Source organism: Scyliorhinus canicula, chromosome 19, assembly GCF_902713615.1.
Source record: "Scyliorhinus canicula chromosome 19, sScyCan1.1, whole genome shotgun sequence".
NCBI classification, from domain to species: domain Eukaryota; kingdom Metazoa; phylum Chordata; class Chondrichthyes; order Carcharhiniformes; family Scyliorhinidae; genus Scyliorhinus; species Scyliorhinus canicula.
The window spans coordinates 6,433,189-6,451,705 of record NC_052164.1 but is presented as its reverse complement, the minus strand read 5'-3'; the positions used below and the strand labels follow the sequence as shown (position 1 = coordinate 6,451,705).

General features: G+C 44.3%; 1 protein-coding gene across 3 annotated transcripts in view; it reads left to right on the top strand.

Annotated features, from left to right (window-relative positions):
- Positions 1–18,517, top strand: part of npepps (aminopeptidase puromycin sensitive) — a 328,961-nt gene that overhangs the window by 116,864 nt on the left and 193,580 nt on the right. For all 3 annotated transcript variants that reach the window (XR_005458182.1, XM_038779185.1, XM_038779184.1), the window contains exon 3: positions 16,602–16,679. Coding sequence is in view for 2 of the 3 variants with exons in the window: in XM_038779185.1 (XP_038635113.1) it covers positions 16,602–16,679 (78 nt within the window). In the remaining variant the exon portion in view is untranslated. The remainder of the gene's footprint in view (positions 1–16,601; positions 16,680–18,517) is intronic.

Here is an 18,517-nt window from a genome sequence, read left to right as displayed (position 1 = left end):
CATTTGGTGTGACTCTAGCCATTTGGTGTGACTTGATTTCAGCTGAGCTCAGCTCTTGATCTGTCTTTGTCTTTCATTATTAACTGATTGTTAATGGTACCATTCTGGCACTTTGCTATGTAGGGATGTTGATGAGTCATTTGAACCCTCTTGGCAATTCAAGAGACAAGCAGCAGCAGCCACCCCACCCCACCATAGATGTTTGGAAAACTGCATTAAGTTGATGTGTCATTTTGATCGGGGATGTTTAATTGTCTGGGGAACAGAACTTGTTGAAGACATCCAGATAGTTTTACGGTTAGCTGCACCCACAATGTAGAGCCCATCAATGCTTTTGAAGGAGCAATATTTAACCCCTGTATGGGAACACTTATTTTTAAAACAAAATCTATTCACTACCATTTCTCATGCATGATGTGCAGATGCCGATGTTGGACTGGGGTGGGCACAGTAAGAAGTCTTACAACACCAGGTTAAAGTCCAACAGGTTTGTTTCGAATCACTGGCTTGAATATCTGGCTGCATCACAGCTTGGTATGGCAACTGCTCGGCCCAGAGAGTTATGAACACAGCCCAGTCCATCACACTTTAACCTGATGTTGTAAGACTTCTTACTGTGCTCGCCCCAGTCTAACACCGGCATCTCCACATCGGTATAAAATGCATTACATTTCTCCCTCTCTTTAGCTCTGAAGTCACACAGACTAGAAATGTTAACCGTTTCTCCACAAATGCTGTCAGACAAGCTGAGCTTTTCCAACATCTTCTGTTTTCATTTCAAATTTCCAGCATGCACATTACTTTACTTTTATTTAATGGATGGCTCCGGATGGGACTCCATCTATATCTCACGCTGCTTGGGGAAAGCGGGCAGCATAATCAAAGACCCCTCCCACCCGCTTACTCTTCCAACTTCTTTCATCGGGCAGGAGATACAGAAGTCTGAGAACACGCACCAACAGACTCAAAAACAGCTTCTTCCCCGCTGTTATCAGACTCCTAAATGACCCTCTTATGGACTGACCTCATTAACACTACACCTCTGTGTGCTTCATCCGATGCCGGTGTTATGTAGTTACATTGTGTATCTTGTGTTTCCCTATTATGTATTTTCTTTTATTTCCTTTTCTTTTCATGTACTTAATGATCTGTTGAGCTGCTTGCAGAAAAATACTTTTCACTGTACCTCGGTACACGTGACAATAAACCAATCCAATCCAACTAGTTTTCGGAGCGCAACTACTTCCTCACCTGAGTGTTAAATATACATGATTTCTGTGTTACTATAAACATTCTATTATCTTCTGTGGAACTTTTTCATACCTTTTATTTTGCTGGATTGCTTTTAGAATTTGATCCAACCAAGTAAGCAGATTATCACAATTGGTGCTGTCTTTAGGCGGTGGTTAGATGATTTCATTTAATGCTGTGTTAGAACAACTCATCTGGGGTTATAGTTTTTTTGTAGGTTAATCCGGATAGAATTGTTGAGTCTCTGCCAGTTAGTGCTGAGACAAAAACAGGTTCATGCAATGGATCTGCTTCACAGGCTATTGTGCAGGAATAGCAAACTAGCACAGAATAGCTGCAATCAAGGAACTCCGATGATATTATCGGCTGTTAGAATTAAGCTTTATAAAATCAGTTGACCCCTGAATTTGATAGACACTTTGTGCTGCAGTACAAATCAGGGTGTGCAATTTCGGGTCCCATGTAAGAATTTCCGTTTAAATCAAATACATTTACTGTGAGTTGTGTTTCCCTTGGGGCTTATAACATAGATACGAAATGGGACCAGCACTCAGGCAGTCTTTAATATTAACCATTCATGCTTGAGAACATTTTATTCTATAAAAAGCTTGTTTGACCCCTGTTAGTAAAACAGATTTTGAATATGGAAAGATTTTGAGCACTTGGGGATGTTGAAGGATTGTATTGAGCTCGTTGAACAGAGAAAATCATGATCCTGCTTAGTGCTGAAAGTTATGATGAGATGCATGCAGATTTAAATGAAAGTAAAATAATGTGCATGCTGGAGGACGAGCCCAGGGAAGACCCAGGCGAGCAACTGGTAGATGAAGAACGGGTGGTAAGAGTCTGGCAGGACCAGTGGGTCCCTCATCCTCACCTGAATTCTCATGGAATGGGCCCTCGTCTGACATCTCTTTTCACCCCTCCCCCCCCAAATATTTCCCTGTTCGTCGCTCGCATGGTCTGTGCTACATTACTCCAGGGTGATGGGCCTGTGTAGGCACAATCGGCGGGTAAATATACAAGGCAGGGGGGGGTGATGATAACCCTCTGAGCTGAGCACTGGTGCACCTCGATCTATGTCATGGTCTGACTTCTGTCTGTCTGCTGAGAATGCACTCACTCCCATCGCCTGCATGTGGTATGCCGGAGGGGGTGCAGGCTGGCCCGCAGTGCGGAATAAAGTATCGGACACTTCGTGCCTCAGGTGTAATGTGTTTTACAAGTACAATAGTGATCCCAACTGTCACTAGCTTCTAAAGGTGCCCCACCCCTTCCCCCATTGTGTTCCTCAATGTGTTTAGCCCTCATGCTTTACTGCAACTGTGTCCCCAAGATACACATAAGAGATGGATGCAGCCTGCTGCTTACTGTGGCCTGTGATGCCCAAGGACCCTGACCAATGTGGGTGCAGTGCCAACCCACTTATGCGGCCTGGTTGAGTTTGTTGATTTTCTTGCGACACTGGGCGGGCCTCCTGGTCACACTCCCCGAGCTGATTGCTGCTGCCACTGTCTCCAAGGCGACTGCGGCTGACCCTCCAACCCCTCGGGGGAACGGCGTATCCCTCCTTGACTCCACGTGTCCTACAGTCTGGCCAGGTCAGCATCCCCGAATCGCAGAGCCGGTATGCGCTATGGCATGGCTGCGTGCTGCCAGGGGTTCTGCAGGATCGGCTTAAGTGCTGCTCTGCCTCGTTAGTGGGGAGCAGCCGGGCGCGGGGGCCTAATTTTTTTATTTTTATAAATGTTTTTTATTGGGCTATTGAACAAAGTATATTTACAATTATGGACACAGAATAATATATTATATATATATATATATATATATATAGAAGAGAAAAAAAGGAAGAAAAAAACACAACAAAAGTGGGGTGGGGGGGAGGAAACTGGTGAGGTACATATATATGTATATTTGGGTGCCGGAGAAGCAATTACATTGGTTATGTCCAATACAGAGATGGTTGGTGTTGTTACTTGCTTCTCCTGGGCGGTTTTTGCTGCCATTGTCGCATGTTCACCTCCACTTTGGCCGTTCGTCCTGTCTTTTGCCCGTATTTTCCTTGCTGTCTGTTACTATATTTGCCAAGATTGTTGTTGTTTCCCGTGCTCTCTTTCCGGCTATCATTCCCTTGCCCCCTCCTCTATTGTTCCCTGTCTCTTCCCTCTTTTCCCCCCCCACTCCGCCCCTTCTCCTGTGGTTCACCTTTCTTTTCTCTTCGGTTTAGATGTTCTCTCTGCACCCTGGGCTATTCCTCCCTCTCGCGCCTTGGCTAATTTCCCCTGATTCTTGGCTACTTCTAAGTGGCCTAATTAACGTTGGATACCTGTGATGGCCTCACCGGGAAACACCCGACGATTCTTGCCCGCTGCCGCACTTAGAACGAATTTGGTTGGATCGTGCCCTCTATTTCTGGGGAGAGACGGTCTACCTCTATTGATTACAAGCCCTCCGACTTCCACAACTACCTCGACTATCCTTCCTCATGCCCTGCTTCCTGTCAGGGCACCTTCCATTCTCCCAGTTTTTCCGTCTCTATTGCATCATTTCTAATGATGTTACCTTCCACAACAGAACTTCTAACATGTCTTTCTTTTTCCTTAACCAAGGTTTTCCCCCACTGTGGTTGACTGCACTCTCAGCTGTATCTGCCCCATTTCTCGCACTTCTGTCCTCGCCCCTTGCTGTCCCTCCCGGCACCATGATAGCGTTCCCCTTGTCTTCACTTTCTACCCACATCAGCTTCAGCATTCAAAGGATTATCCTCCTCTTGTTTCCTTCCCCTCTTGTGTCAATATTCCAAAGGGGCCGTTCCCTCGGTGACACTCTGGTCCACTCCACTATACCCCAACACCTCATCTTTTTCTGACTGCACCTTACCATGCAATCACAGGAGTTGTGACACCTGCCCTTGCTCTCCTCCATCACTGTCCAAGACCCCCAAACACTCCTTTCTGGTGAAGCAGAGATTTACTTCTTTCAACTTAGTATTTTCTGTTCACAGTGTGGATTCCTCAACATTTGGGAGGTCAGATGCAGGCCGTGTGACCACTTTGTAGAACACCCGTTTGTTGTGTTATGCTTCTTCATGTAGCATAAACTGCTTCCTTGATGTATGCTCTGACAAAGGAAGGTTTCAGATTTGGAGATAGGTTTCACACGTTTATTGAACAGTTAACAATTCTCCTACTTGAGTTCGGCTCTCCTGCTAAACCAGTCTGCTCTAAGCCATGCGGTAGGTGTGATGCTTCTGATCTGCCCCTGTGCTTCTCTGAGTATCGCCTGTGGAAAGAGAGAGAGCATGTGTGCCCTGTCCTTTTATATGGGTTGCCCCCTTTGGTCGTGTCACCTCTGGGTGTCTTGACTGCCCATTGGTCGTGTCCTATGTGTTCATTAGCTGTATGTCTGCATGTCATGATGTCTCTGGTGCTCCCTCTACTGTTTACTTAGTCTTAGTGTATTTACATTAACCCATTATGTATTTACAAGGTTGCACATCACCACACTATTCACTCCACAAACATTGCCATTTCAATTCACCACTTTGCTCTCACGCTCACATTTCTATCCTCTGCCTGCTGCAATGTTCCATTAAAGTCCCATGCAAGCTTGAGGATCAGTCACTTAACAGCCTTCTGGACTCAATATTGAGTCCAACAACTTCAGACCACGAACTCTGTCCTCCATTTTTTCCTCTCCCTTAGTGCAGGCTGTATCTTGTTCTCATGTTTGCTTTCAGGCAGCGCAGTTCTTTATTCTGCTGTAAAAACCTCCCCTGCACTACTGGAAGACCTACTGGATGCAAGTATCCTAGAGAAAGGGGGCATGTATGACTGACTGGTAGAAAGGGACGACACCGTACTGGACGCAACAAGAAATGGGAGGATGACCTGGGGATTGAGATAGGGTGGGGACTCTGGAGCGAAGCACTGCATAGGGTCAACTCCACCTCCACATGCGCAAGGCTCAGCCTGACGCAACTAAAAGTGGTACATAGAGCCACTTAACAACAAACCGTATGAGTAGGTTCTTCCCGGAGGTGGAGGACAGATGTGAACGGTGCCAAAGAGGCCCGGCCAACCACGCCCACATGTTCTGGTCTTGCCCCAGACTTGTGGAGTACTGGACAGCCTTCTTTGAGGCTATGTCCAAAGTGGTGGGGGTGAGGGTGGAGCCATGCCCGATAGTGGCGGTCTTCGGGGTTTCAGACCAGCTAGATCTATTCCTGGGGAGGAGGGCGGACGCCCTTGCCTTTGCCTCCCTGATCGCCCGCCGTAGAATCCTGTTTGGCTGGCGGTCAGCAGCACCACCCAGAGCTGCAGACTGGCTGTCCGACCTCTCGGAATCTCTCCAAATGGAGAAAATCAAATTCGCCATCCGAGGGTCAGACGACGGCTTCCACAGAACGTGGGAGCCATTCATGCAATTGTTCCGGGACCTGTTTGTGGCCAACGAACAAGAGGAAGAATAGTCGGGTGGCCAAGAATCAGGGGAAAATGACGGGAATCGGGGGGGGGGGGGGGGGGGGGGCTACAGGTTCGTTATGGGGATTTGTTCTCATGGTTTTACGCTTATTTATTTTTCTTGTTAATTTATTGTTTTTGTATTGGAGAGGAGAGGTTACTGTTTTTCTCTGTTGTGATAAAATTTGTTGTTGAAAACTTGAATAAAAATTATTCAAAAAAAAAGGAAGGACAAAGCCGCAAGCGACAGTCTGATGGCAAGCTAAGGCCCAAAACCAAATTGTAAATAAATGCCTATAAACATGTGCCTCGGCCATATTGGGGAATGTAAAATATGTATGCCGGTTAAAGGGGGTGGCCACAGTTGTTATTATGAAGATGCTTACCCGTAAATATACATGTTAATTTTGCGTGTTTTTTTCCCTAATAATTTGTAATTTGTTGGACATAAAATATGAAAAATAAAAAACATTTCCAAAAAAAAAACCTCCCCTGGACCAATGCTTTGTTCCTTTACTACTACCATTCCCACTCTTTTTGCCTTTTGTTCCATGCTATCTCTGTAATTTAATCTCCTCTGCTCTCCTCTCTATCCCTGACCTTCCTCCTTTGCTCCACCTGAACCGTTCCCCTTTTCCAACAGCATGAAACGCATTACATTTCTGCCTCTCTTCCGTTTCAATCAAGTTATATTGGACTTGAAATGTCAACTCTATTTCTCTCTCCACAGAAGCAGCCGGACCTGCTTGGTTCTCCCAACACTTGCTTTTATTGCTGTTTTAGATTTTTGTTTGGACTGTCAGTAAATTAAATTGGCTAGAAGTCATTGGCCATGATGTGTTTTGGAGTTTCCATAATAAAGGCTGTGAAATCGAGCAGACTGCATTCGCTTTGTTTAATGGGAAATTACTCTGTTAGAAACTAGAAAGTTGCAGTGTTCCAAATTAACCATCAACTTTTGAATACAAAATCTAGATTTACTTTTTGGATAGAGGATACAAAATGTCTTTCATCTCTCCAATGGTGCACCATCTGCCCACTTCTATTATTTCATTTCTGTTTACTTCTGGAACTTTCTGGATATCATTTGTAAGATACTCACTTTTCACTATGTAGTGGAAACAAAGGATGTGGCCATTTAGTTCCTGTTTTTTGCCTTGAGTAAGCACACAGAGAGAGAAGGATCATGAGTCATTTTATGTTGGTTTTGAACCACTGGTCCTAATATTGGTGTCTTGTTGTACCCTGTTTACCTGAAAACTCTATATCTTGGACTTGCAAGGCCAGAAAACTCATTTTTAACTGCCTTTTCCTGACATTTGCTTGCCCATGGTGGACTTGTAAAAAGTGTGGTTCTGGCAGTTGTAGTCAATTACACACTGGGATGTTCCGTATAAATCCAAACTAATTCAAATTCAAATTCAAATTCTGGTGGCATGTCCCATAACGTCAGGTAGAAAACAGAAAGTTGCTAATGCACACAAACCAAAATGTCACAGTGTAAAATGGAGACAGCAACTGATGATCTGACTCACAAGCAGACCAGCTGCCCCGTCCACAAGTAAATGCGATGATGTGGAGATGCCGGCGTTGGACTGGGGTGAGCACAGTAAGAAGTCTTACAACACCAGGTTAAAGTCCAACAGGTTTGTTTCAAACACGAGCTTTCGGAGCGCAGCTCCTTCCTCAGGTGAATGTAAAAGTAAATGCAGCAGAGCTCTCTACCACTGCTGTTATCTCAGGACCTGGGTTGTAATGTAAAAGTGGACTCTGTTCGAGGAAAATACTAAAATAAATTATGAAAACAGAAGTGACTCCTATATTGCTCATCTACATGCTGCCCCCCTGTGACATGCTCTGACGATGCAGGCAGGTGATATTCGGCACTGCCATTCCACCATTTATCTGGACTCTCACTGCTGTCAATCTGCTGATGTAATATGTACATAGAGCAGTACAGCACAGCACAGGCCCTTCAGCCCACGATGTTGTGCCGACCATTTATCCTAATCTAAGATCAACCTAACCTACACCCCTTTAATTTACAGCTGTCCGTGTGCCTGTCTAAGAGTCGCTTAAATGTTCCGAATGACTGACTCCTCCACCTCTGCTGGCAGTGCATTCCACACACCCACCACTCTCTAAAGAACCTACTTCTGACATCTCTCTTATACCTTCCTCCAATCATCTTAAAATTATGTCCCCTCGTGACAGCCATTTCCACCCTGGGGAAAAGTCTCTGGCTATCCACTCTATCCATGCCTCTCATTACCTTGCACACTTCTATCAAGTCACCTCTCTGCCTTCTTCGAAAAGCCCTAGCTCCCTCAACCTTTCTTCATAAGACGTGTCCTCCAGTCCAGGCAGCATCCTGGAAAATCTCCTCTGTACCCTCTCCAAAGCATCCACATCCTTCCTATAACAAGGCGACCAGAACTGGACACAATATTCCAAGTGTGGTCGAACTAGAGTTTTGTAAAGGAAAACCTTGCGGCTCTTAAACTCAATCCCCCTGTTAATGAAAACCAACACACTATACGCCTTCTTAACAACTCTATCAACCTGGGTGGCAACTTTGAGGGATCTATGTACGTGGACCCCGAGATCTCTCTTGTTCCTCCACACTTCCAAGAATCCTGCCTTTAACCCTGTATTCAGCATTCAAATTCGACCTTCCAAAATTAATCACTTCACATTTATCAAGGTTGAACTCCATCTGCCACTTCTCAGCCCAGCTCTGCATCCTGTCAATGTCCTGTTGTAACCTGCAACAACCCTCAACACTATCTACAACTCCCCTAACCTTTGTGTCATCGGCAAACTTGCTAACCCACCCTTCCACTTCCTCATCCAAGTCATTTATAAAAACCACAAAGAGCAGAGGTCCCAGAACAGATCCTTGTGGGACACCATTGGTCACCGAACTCCAGGCGGAATACTTTCCACCACTACCATTCGCTGTCTTTTTTCGGCCAGCCAATTCTGTATCCAGACAGCCAAATTTCCCTGTATCCCATGGCCCCTAACTTTCTGAAGGAGCCTACCATGGGGAACCGTATTAAATGCCTTACTGAAATCCATAGACACCACATCCACTGCCCGACCTTCATCAATGGTGTCTAGTCACATCCTCAAAGAATTCAATGAGGCTTGTGAGGCATGACCTGCCCCTCACAAAGCCATGCTGGCTATCTTTAATCAAACTATGTTTTTCTTTTTTTTTTTTTTTTTAATATTTTTTTAAAATAAATTTAGATTACCCAATTATTTTTTCTATTAAGGGGCAATTTAGCGTGGCCAATCCACCTATTCTGCACATTTTTGGGTTGTGGGGGCGAAACCCACGCAGACATGGGGAGAATGTGCAAACTCCACACGGACAGTGACCCAGAGCCGGGATCGAACCTGGGACCTCAGCGCCGTGATGCGGTTGTGCTAACCACTAGGCCACCGTGCTGCCCTCCAAACTATGTTTTTCTAAATAATCAAATTCTATCTCTCAGAATCCTTTCCAATATTTTGCTCACCACAGACGTAAGACTGATGGGTCTGTAATTCCCAAGGATTTCCCTATTCCCTTTCTTGAATAGGGAAACCACATTCTCCTCCTTCCAATCATCCAGTGGAGAGTGAGGACACAAAGATCATCACCAAGGAACCTTATCAAACGCTTTACTGAAATCCATATACACCACATCAACTGCTTTACCCTCATCCACCTGTTTGGTCACCTTCTCGAAGAACTCAATATGGTTTGTGAGGGATGACCTACCCTTCACAAAACCATGTTGACTATCTCTAATCAAATTATTCCTTTCCAGATGATTATACATACTATCTGTTATAAACCTTTCCAAGACTTTTCCTACAACAGAAGTAAGGCTCACTGGTCTATAGTTACCGGGGTTATCTCTACTCCCCTTCTTGAACAAGGGGACAACATTTGCTATCCTCCAGTCATCTGGCACTATTCCTGTAGACAAAGATGACTTGAAGATCAAAGCCAATGGCTCAGCAATCTCTTCCCTAGCTTCCCAGAGAATCCTAGGATAAATCCCATCTGGCCCCGGGGACTTATCTATTTTCGCACTTTTCAGAATCGCTAACACCACCTCCTTATGAACCTCAAGCCCTTCTAGTCTAGTAGCCTGTATCTCAGTATTCTCCTCAACAACATTGTCTTTTTCCCTGTGTGAATACAGACGAAAAATACTCATTTAGCTCCTCTCCTATCTCCTCGGATTCCACGCACAACTTCCCACTACTGTCCTTGACTATGGTAAAGGTCAAGGAGTTGTGGTCACTGTCACCGAAATGCTCTCCCACCGAGACATCCGATACCTGCTCTGGCTCGTTGTCGAGCACCAAGTCCAACAGGGCCTCCCCCCTAGTTGGCCTATCTACATATTGAGTCAGGAATCCTTCCTGTACACACCTGACAAAATCTGCTCCATCCAAACCATTTGCACAAAGGAAGTCCCAGTCAATATTGGGGAATTTGAAGTCACCCATGACAACAACTCTGTTACTTTGCACTTTTCCAAGATCTCCTGCCCAATCTGTTCCTCTATCGCTCTGCTGCTATTGGGGGGTCTATAGAGAACTCCCAATAAAGTGACTACTCCTTTCTAGTTTCTGACTTGCACCCATACTGACTCAGTAGACAAACCCTCCTCAACTACCTCCTTTTCCTCCCACTCCTCATTTACCTTCCTCCCTATTCTTCTGAAAACATATAAACCCCGGAACATCTAACAACCATTCCTGTCCCTGTGAAATCCATGCCTCCGTAATGGCCACAATATCATAGTTCCAAATACTGATCCATGCTCCAAGTTCATCTCCCTTATTCCTGACACTCCTTGCATTGAAACAGACACACTTTAACCCATTCCACTGAGCGCAACTTTGCCCTACCAACTGTCTATCCTTCCTCACAGACTTGCTGCATAATATTTCTGCCTGTTCAACAGCTATCCTATCCTCTGATCCATAGCTCTGGTTCCCATCCCCCTGCCAAACTAGTTTAAACCCTCCCGAAGAGCTCTAGCAAACCTCCCACCCAGGATATTGGTTCCTTCTCCAGTTAGGTGTAATCCGTCTTTCATATACAGGTCCCACCTTCCCCAGAAGATATCCCAATGATCCACATATCTGAAGCCTTCCCTCCTGCACCAGCCCTGTAGCCATGTGTTCAGCTGCACTCGCTCTCTGTTCCTTGCCTCACTTGCACGTGGCACCGGTAGCAATCCTGAGATCACTACTCTGCTTGTCCTGCTCTTTAGCTTTCAACCTAACTCCCTAAAATCACTTTGTAGATTCTCATCCCTTTTCTTAGCTGTGCCATTGGTGCCTATGTGCACCATGACTTCTGGTTGCTCACCCTCCACCTTAAGAATCCTGTAGACTCTATCCGAGACATCCCTGGCACCTGGGAAGCAACATACCTTCTGGGAGTCTCGATCGCGACCACAGAATATCCTATCCATTCCCCTAACTATTGATTCTCTCTCTTTCCCCCCCCCCACCCCACCCACTAGAAGCCTGATGGTGTATTTAGAATTTAATTTTAAACAGGAGGAAGATTTAAAAAAAAAACAAAACTGTGGAATTTATGTACACGCTCCAGTTTGATTACATTAGCCGCAACTGTAGATGTCACGGGAGTAACAGGAATATATATAGCAGATTAAAGTTATTTACGATTCTGACATGTTCAGGAAGGGAAGATCAAACTTAATGCTCCTCTTGTATAGGATTATTAAGATAAAAGTAATGGAGTTCCTTTAATGGAGAAAGGAAGTATTGCCACATAAAAGTCATGTTTTCTTTGACCCATACATCCTCTCTGACACCTAACCACAAAATTGTGCTCTTGCAATTTTGGCCAATTGCATATCTCCAGTTTTCGTTGTTCCATCATTGGCATCATACCGTCAGCTGCTTAGAACCTGAGCACGCTCTCCTCCTTTTAAGTTGCTGTTTAAAACTTACCTCTTTGACCAAACATCCTGCCCTAATAGCTCCTTGCATGACTAAGTAGCAAATTTTGCTCAGTAACGCTCCTGTGCAACTGCTTGGGACATTTTACTACAATGCAGATGACATATATAAATGTAAGTTGCTGTTTAGCTTGGTCTAAATTTTACATCCAGCCATTGATCAAATGGAAGTCTTATGCTGCTGAATGATCTCTGCCTGGTGAATATCAGCTTGATTACTGAATCATTGATTCTGCTGCAGACATTCTTCAGGACTTGTCCGTCACCATTCCCTGGACTACTTTGGACAAGTCTCTCGAATTTCTGTTGCCACCGTGTTCCCTTAGTTACGCAGCTGTGCAGCAACCTAAAGGTTCCTCTGCAGGCTGCATTACGGTCAGTCCCTTTAAGTTACTGTGTGTGAAAGATCACGCAAAATGTTTAAAGGATCCATGCAAGTAAACAAATTATTACCCACCCACTATATAAAAAGTTGCTTGTTCTCCCTGTAGTTGTTGTTCCAGCTTCCTTGTCTTCACTGAATCCTATAGATTTCCCCTTTACTTTCACCAGATGTGCTAGCGTCCAATGCTAACATTGCTAGACTTGAGAATCAACTTCTGCCAGCTCAGTCAACTCTGATTGACTCTCTGATCTATGAGGCTGTAAGCTCAGCATCCCAATGATATGCTGCCCCATAATTGGCTCCTCAATTCACTCTCTCCTGAACTGTCTCTGAACCTAGAAATTGATTTGTGTATGTTGCAGTCTGATGTCACACAGGTCAGTCCCATGTATGTTAAAAAGCCAATTGAAGCATTTACAACTCTGCTCATGAGAAGTTACCTTGGTTGTCCTATTTTCCTCCCACTAATCTCACTGTCCAGTATTTTCTTCTTGGGCTGAATCTTGGGATAGAATGACTTTCTTCCACTCTGGTTTGATGAACACTGAGATGACTGATAAGTTCAACATAAGATCTGCAGACTCTGCCACACCCAAGGTGCTTGAAGAGTCGGGCAGATATGTGTGCTCTCTCTGACACATTTATTTTGCCTCTGCATGTGATGGAATTTTGCTGCCTTCCCGAATGAACTGTTTCCATTTTGGTCACTCACAAGCCAGGGACTATGGACTACAATAATGTGGGAAAATTGTTAAATTGTCCATTTTGGCAGGTGGGGGAAAAAAAGAAGCGTATTATCCAAATGGTGTTAAATTGCAGAGCTCTGAGATGCCGAGGGATCTGGGTGTCCTAGTGCAAGTCACAAGAAGTAGAGAGGTTGTGCTTTAGTTATCAAGGGCATTGGTGAAACCACATCTGGAATACTGTGTACAGTATTGTTCTCATTTAAGGAAGAATGTAAATGCATTGGCAACAGTTCAGAGAAGGTCTACTAGACTAATAACTGGAATGGGCAGGTTGTCTTATGAGGAAAGGTTGCAGAGGCTAAGCTTGCATCTGCTGGAATTTAGAAGTGTAAGAGATCTTGATTGAAACCTGCAAGATCCTAAGCGAGTGTTAACAGTGGGTGTGGAAAGGACATTTCCTCTTGTTGGAGAATCTAGAACTAGGCGTCACTGTTTAAAAATAAGAAATTGGCCATTAAAAACTTTTTTTCTTAGAGTCAGAAGTCTTTCCTCAACAGGTGGTTGAAGCAGAGTCTTTGAATATTTTTAAGGTAGAGCTAGATACTTATTGAAAGCAAATATATCTCCCCTAACAAGCGGCGAATGTGGCGACTAGGGGCTTTTCACAGTAACTTAATTGAAGCCTACTTGTGACAATAAGCTATTATTATTATATATATATTGGGGTTAGATGGGAACGTGGTGTTGAGGTTACATTCAGATCAGCCGTGGTCTTATTTAACGGTGGAGCAGGCTCGTGGAGCAGAGTGGCTCACTACTCCTAATTCGTATGTTCATATGGACTTGCATGAGTTGATGGTGATGTTTGATCTTTTCAGAGTGCTTTGAGGACACCCCTAAAGCATTTACGCTATCCTCCTGGGAGTCTTGTGCTGCGACTGAGCGCTGAGTAGAGCAGCTGCTTTGCAAATCAGGCATACGAAAGACATGTCCTGCCCAGTGATTTTGATTGATTAGCACTTCTGTCCAGTATACCTGCTGGAGGGCTTACCTTACCTCGCCCTTTAGACTGATTACAGATCACCAATCACCACCCCTTCGCAGGTTCCTCCAGATTGTTGTTCATTTATGCACAAAGCTCAGGCCATCCACATCAGGCTTTACTTTTGCAAAAGCCAGCTACTCGAGGATCATTGTGGATAATAAATATACCGACCGTTTTGCTTTTTTTGGCCCACCCCCAGTCTCCACTAAACTGCTGACCATTTGACTAGTTTCTTGCCCCTGCTGGCTGATATAGTTAATAGTTCCATTTCCATGGTTCTGTTTTCCCATTTCCTCACATTCTGCAGCATAGTCTCTGTCCTCTGTTAATCTCACTCTCTCCTTTTTTGAGACCCTTCTTGAAGCCAATCCTATTTACCAATCTTTTGGTCACCTTTTTTAATATCTCCCTCGATCCTGTTTGTTGTTTTCCTTACGGCTCTGTGAAGGTAACTTGAGATTTTCATCTTCATTAAAGGTGCTATGTAAATACAAGTTAATGAGAACACTAGCAATTTGAAAACATGGTTTCAAAGGGTCTTTCTTCCCCATCCATGTTTAATAGGTGTGACCTTGCCCTGTGATTTCAAATGTTTGTGCAGAACTGTTAATGCAGTAAGGCATCATTGTAACTTTTGAGATTTAAAATCTCAAATCTAGACTTGTTTTGCCGTGCTGCTAAATTGTCAGGGTTCAATTATATACATATTGGATTTTTGGGCACAATCTAAAGGAGATATTTTTGTTTGAGCAGTAGTTTCTCAATCCTAAAATGTTTCTGCAGAAACGTGACAAAAGTGTCCCAAGACTATGACAATGCTATTGTTGTAAATTTGGAGATTACTTTGTTCAGTAAAGTGTAGTTGACAGGGTCGGCGCAACATCGAGGGCCGAAGGGCCCGTACTGCGCTGTAATGTTCTATGTTCTAAGTGATGTGAACATGTACTGCTGCAAGTAATTGCAATGAATTGCTGCTTAATATTTGTGTTAAGTCCGTATTTATAGTAAGAACTGAGAGCCAATGAACATGATGTTCTGCTCTGATTGCCATTATAAATAGTGATTGGAACGGTGAAAACATTGGATCAGTGTTGGCCTTTGTGACCCTGGGTTAAGGAAGAGTAACATCAGACAAAAATCTTGCTCATGCTCCCCTTCATCAAAGTGTACAAAAATGCCAACCTAATAGAGAGTGCGGGAGGTGGTGGCATATTGGTATTGTCATTGGACTAGTAATACAGAGACCCAGGGTAATGATCCTGGGACCCAGGTTTGATTCTCAGATTCTGAAAAAGTCTGGAATTAAGTCTAATGATGATCATGAAACCATTGTTTATTGTCATAAAAATCCATCTGATTCACTAATGTCCTTTCAGGAAACAAATCTGCCACCTTTACCTAATTTGGCCGACATGACGCCACGTCGACAGCAATGTGGTTGACTCTTAAATGCCTCTGAAATGGCCTAGCAAGCCATTCAGTTCAAAGAAAATTAGGAATGGGCAATAAATGCTGGCTCAGATAGTGAAAGCCACACCCTGAATGAATAAATACTTTTTAGCGGAGGCAGTGGTATTGTCACTGGCTGGTAATCCCAAGACACAGAGCAAGATCTGGGGACCAGGATTCAAATCCCGCCATGGCAGATGGTGAAATTTCATAGATTTTCATGGAATTTCCAGTGCAGAAGGAGGCCATTCGGTCCATCGAGTAGCCACCGGCTCTTGGAAAGAGCACCCTACCCAAGGTCAACACCTCCACCCTATCCCCATAACCCAGTAACCCCACCCAACACTAAGGGCAATTTTGGACACAAAGGGCAATTTATCATGGCCAGTCCACCTAACCTGCACATCTTTGTGACTGTGGGAGGAAACCGGAGCACCCGGAGGAAACCCACGCACACACTGGGAGGATGTGCAGACTCCGCACAGACAGTGACCCAAGCCGGGATTTGAACCTGGGACCCTGGAGCTGTGAAGCGACTGTGCTATCCACAATGCTACCGTGCTGCCCCACAATGCTACCATGCTGCCCCACAATGCTACCGTGCTGCCCCACAATGCTACCGTGCTGCCTCACAATGCTACCGTGCTGCCCCACAATGCTACCGTGCTGCCCCACAATGCTACCGTGCTGCCCCACAATGCTACCGTGCTGCCCCAGAGTTCAATAAAAATCTGGAATTATGTCTAATGGTGACTGCGAAGCCATGATTGATTGTTATAAAAAAGCACCTGGTTCACTAATGTCTGTAGGGAAGGAAATCTGCCATCATTACCTGGTCTGGCCTACATGTGACTCCAGACCCACAGCTAGGAGGTTGACTCTCAAATACCCTCTGAAAGGGCAGTTAGGGATGGGGAATAAATGCTGGCACAGCCAGTGATGCCCACGCCCTGTAAAATGAATTTTAAAATAGGACCAAGAGTATTTTTTGTACATGTTTTTGAAAGCTATAATGTAAAGGTATGTTTTAAAGGGAGGTGGGTGTATGGGTTGTGCGTCACTGCCAGAGTGCTCAACGCATGTGTCGTTGCCCATCTCTGTGTAGGGGTGAGCGCGTTTGGGTGTCGCTGCTCGTTTCTTCCAGCTTAAATGTACCAATATGATGAACAGGAGGGCAAAACCACTTTCCACATAAAAAGCTTGCAATTCATAGTTGGCCCAAATTGTTTTGAGCTATTGTAGATTATTATATTACATAAATATAAGGGTATAATTAGTAATTTGTTTGTTTTAATATAAGTTACCTGCTTTTTTTTACAGAAATAAATGCAACAGGTTTCAATTATCAAAATGAAGATGAGAAAGTAACTCTCTCGTTCCCCAGCGCTCTACAAAAAGGTAACTGCAAAACTACAAATAAAAATGGATGCTAATGGGGCGGCATGGTGGCACAGTAGTTAGCACTTCTGCCTCACGGTGCCGAGGACCCGGGTCACTGTCTGTGTGGTTTTGCACATTCTCCCTGTGTCTGCGTGGGTCTTACCCCCCACAAACTCAAAGATGTGCAGGGGAGGGTAGATTTGCCACGCTAAATTGCCCCTTAATTTGGGAAAAAAGAATTGGGCACTCTAACTTTATATATTTTTTTTAATGGGTGCTTATGCCGTAAAATTTATCTGGTCCAAACTAATTTCTCTTCTGAGACCTGAATTAGAAGCAATTCTACACCCATATCTCTGATTCTCCCCGTCCGTTTGGTTTCTCTGTTTAAGGGTAGAAATTTTGACATGACTATTCAAATGTACCAGGAGTAAAAGTTGCAATTGTACACTTCTTGCCCATGAATTTCTGCACATTAACTTCAATGGGTGGGAAGATGTGGGCTGAGAATGTGGACTGTACAAAGTTGAATTGGAATTTCTACCAGCTAGTTCTGCTTCAATATGGAAAATGCATCCATTGCTGCATCCAAATAGTTATTCAATTATTCAATGTTTCAGGGTCTTTGCCTCCACCACTGTATCCACTAGTCCAGGTGGGTGGGGCCCCATGTTAATGTTTCTCACATGGGATGGATCTGGTTTGACAAACATGATTTATTTTTTTAAGTTGACTTATGAAAGGAAACAACTTGCTGAGCAACAATAAATGTCACAACGTTATATTAACAAGTAAAAAAGTGAGTAGTAATTAATGACCACCATTAGAGTGTGTGTTTCGAGCTCACTCATACATAGGCTTATGGTGTTCGCTCAATTACACACGCCCACTGTGTGAATTGGTGAGACAGGGAATGAGTCTGACCACAGAGACACACTCCCCTCACACTCGACCCACCCCCACACTCATTCACTCACAAACATGCTCGCTCATTCCCCCTCGGGCGCCCACACCCGCTCATCCACTTGGGCGCCTAGCGGCACCTGAATGGGGATGTCTGCCGAAGGGAGTGCAGAGGTGGAATGTGGCTGGAGCAGGTCCAAAACACCGGAAGGCAGGCAGGACACGAGGAGCAGGATCAAAGTATCTGCGGCCATTGAAAAGTGTGATGAGCGAGGCGCATGAGTTCCAAAGTCCCTTTCAGTTGTTAGTGTTTGCTGCCTCTCCAATCACAGCCTGTTTCTCTCGTATGTTTGCTGCTGAGCTAATGAGCCAATCAGCAGCAAAAGTGAGAGAAACAGGCTGTGATTGGAGGAGCAGTGTCCTGCAGAAATCGTCAAACTCTCACCCATTTTACAGGCATTTTCAACAATCACTTTATGGTCCACAAAGAGGGACTACGGTCTGCGGGTTGGACAGACCTACACTAGCTCATTCCATGTGTTGATAGCTCCTTGTGTACATAATCGCCTGTTCAACTATTAAACATTGAGAAACCGTACCTACATCTGTTGTGTGATCAATTCGATTTTGTCAGATTTTTAAAAAAGAAAAAATATTCTGGGCTGCAGAAGATTTTTTTTACTGGTATGAGCAAATAATTTAGTTTCTTAATGCAATACTTTTGTTTGTTAGCTGCTGCTAATTTGTTTTAAGTACAGGTTAATCAACAGTGTTAATTGTAATTCTTGTTTGTTTACTTTGTTGGCAATTGGTGAAAAAGCTCTAGTCAATGCACAAGGGTTGGCAACAAATGCAGTGCGCGTTTGTGATTTGTAACATGGGATGGGCAGTAGGTCCAGCTAACTTCAACTACAAGTTGACTTGTAGTTGGGACTGAAATGTACCCACAATGA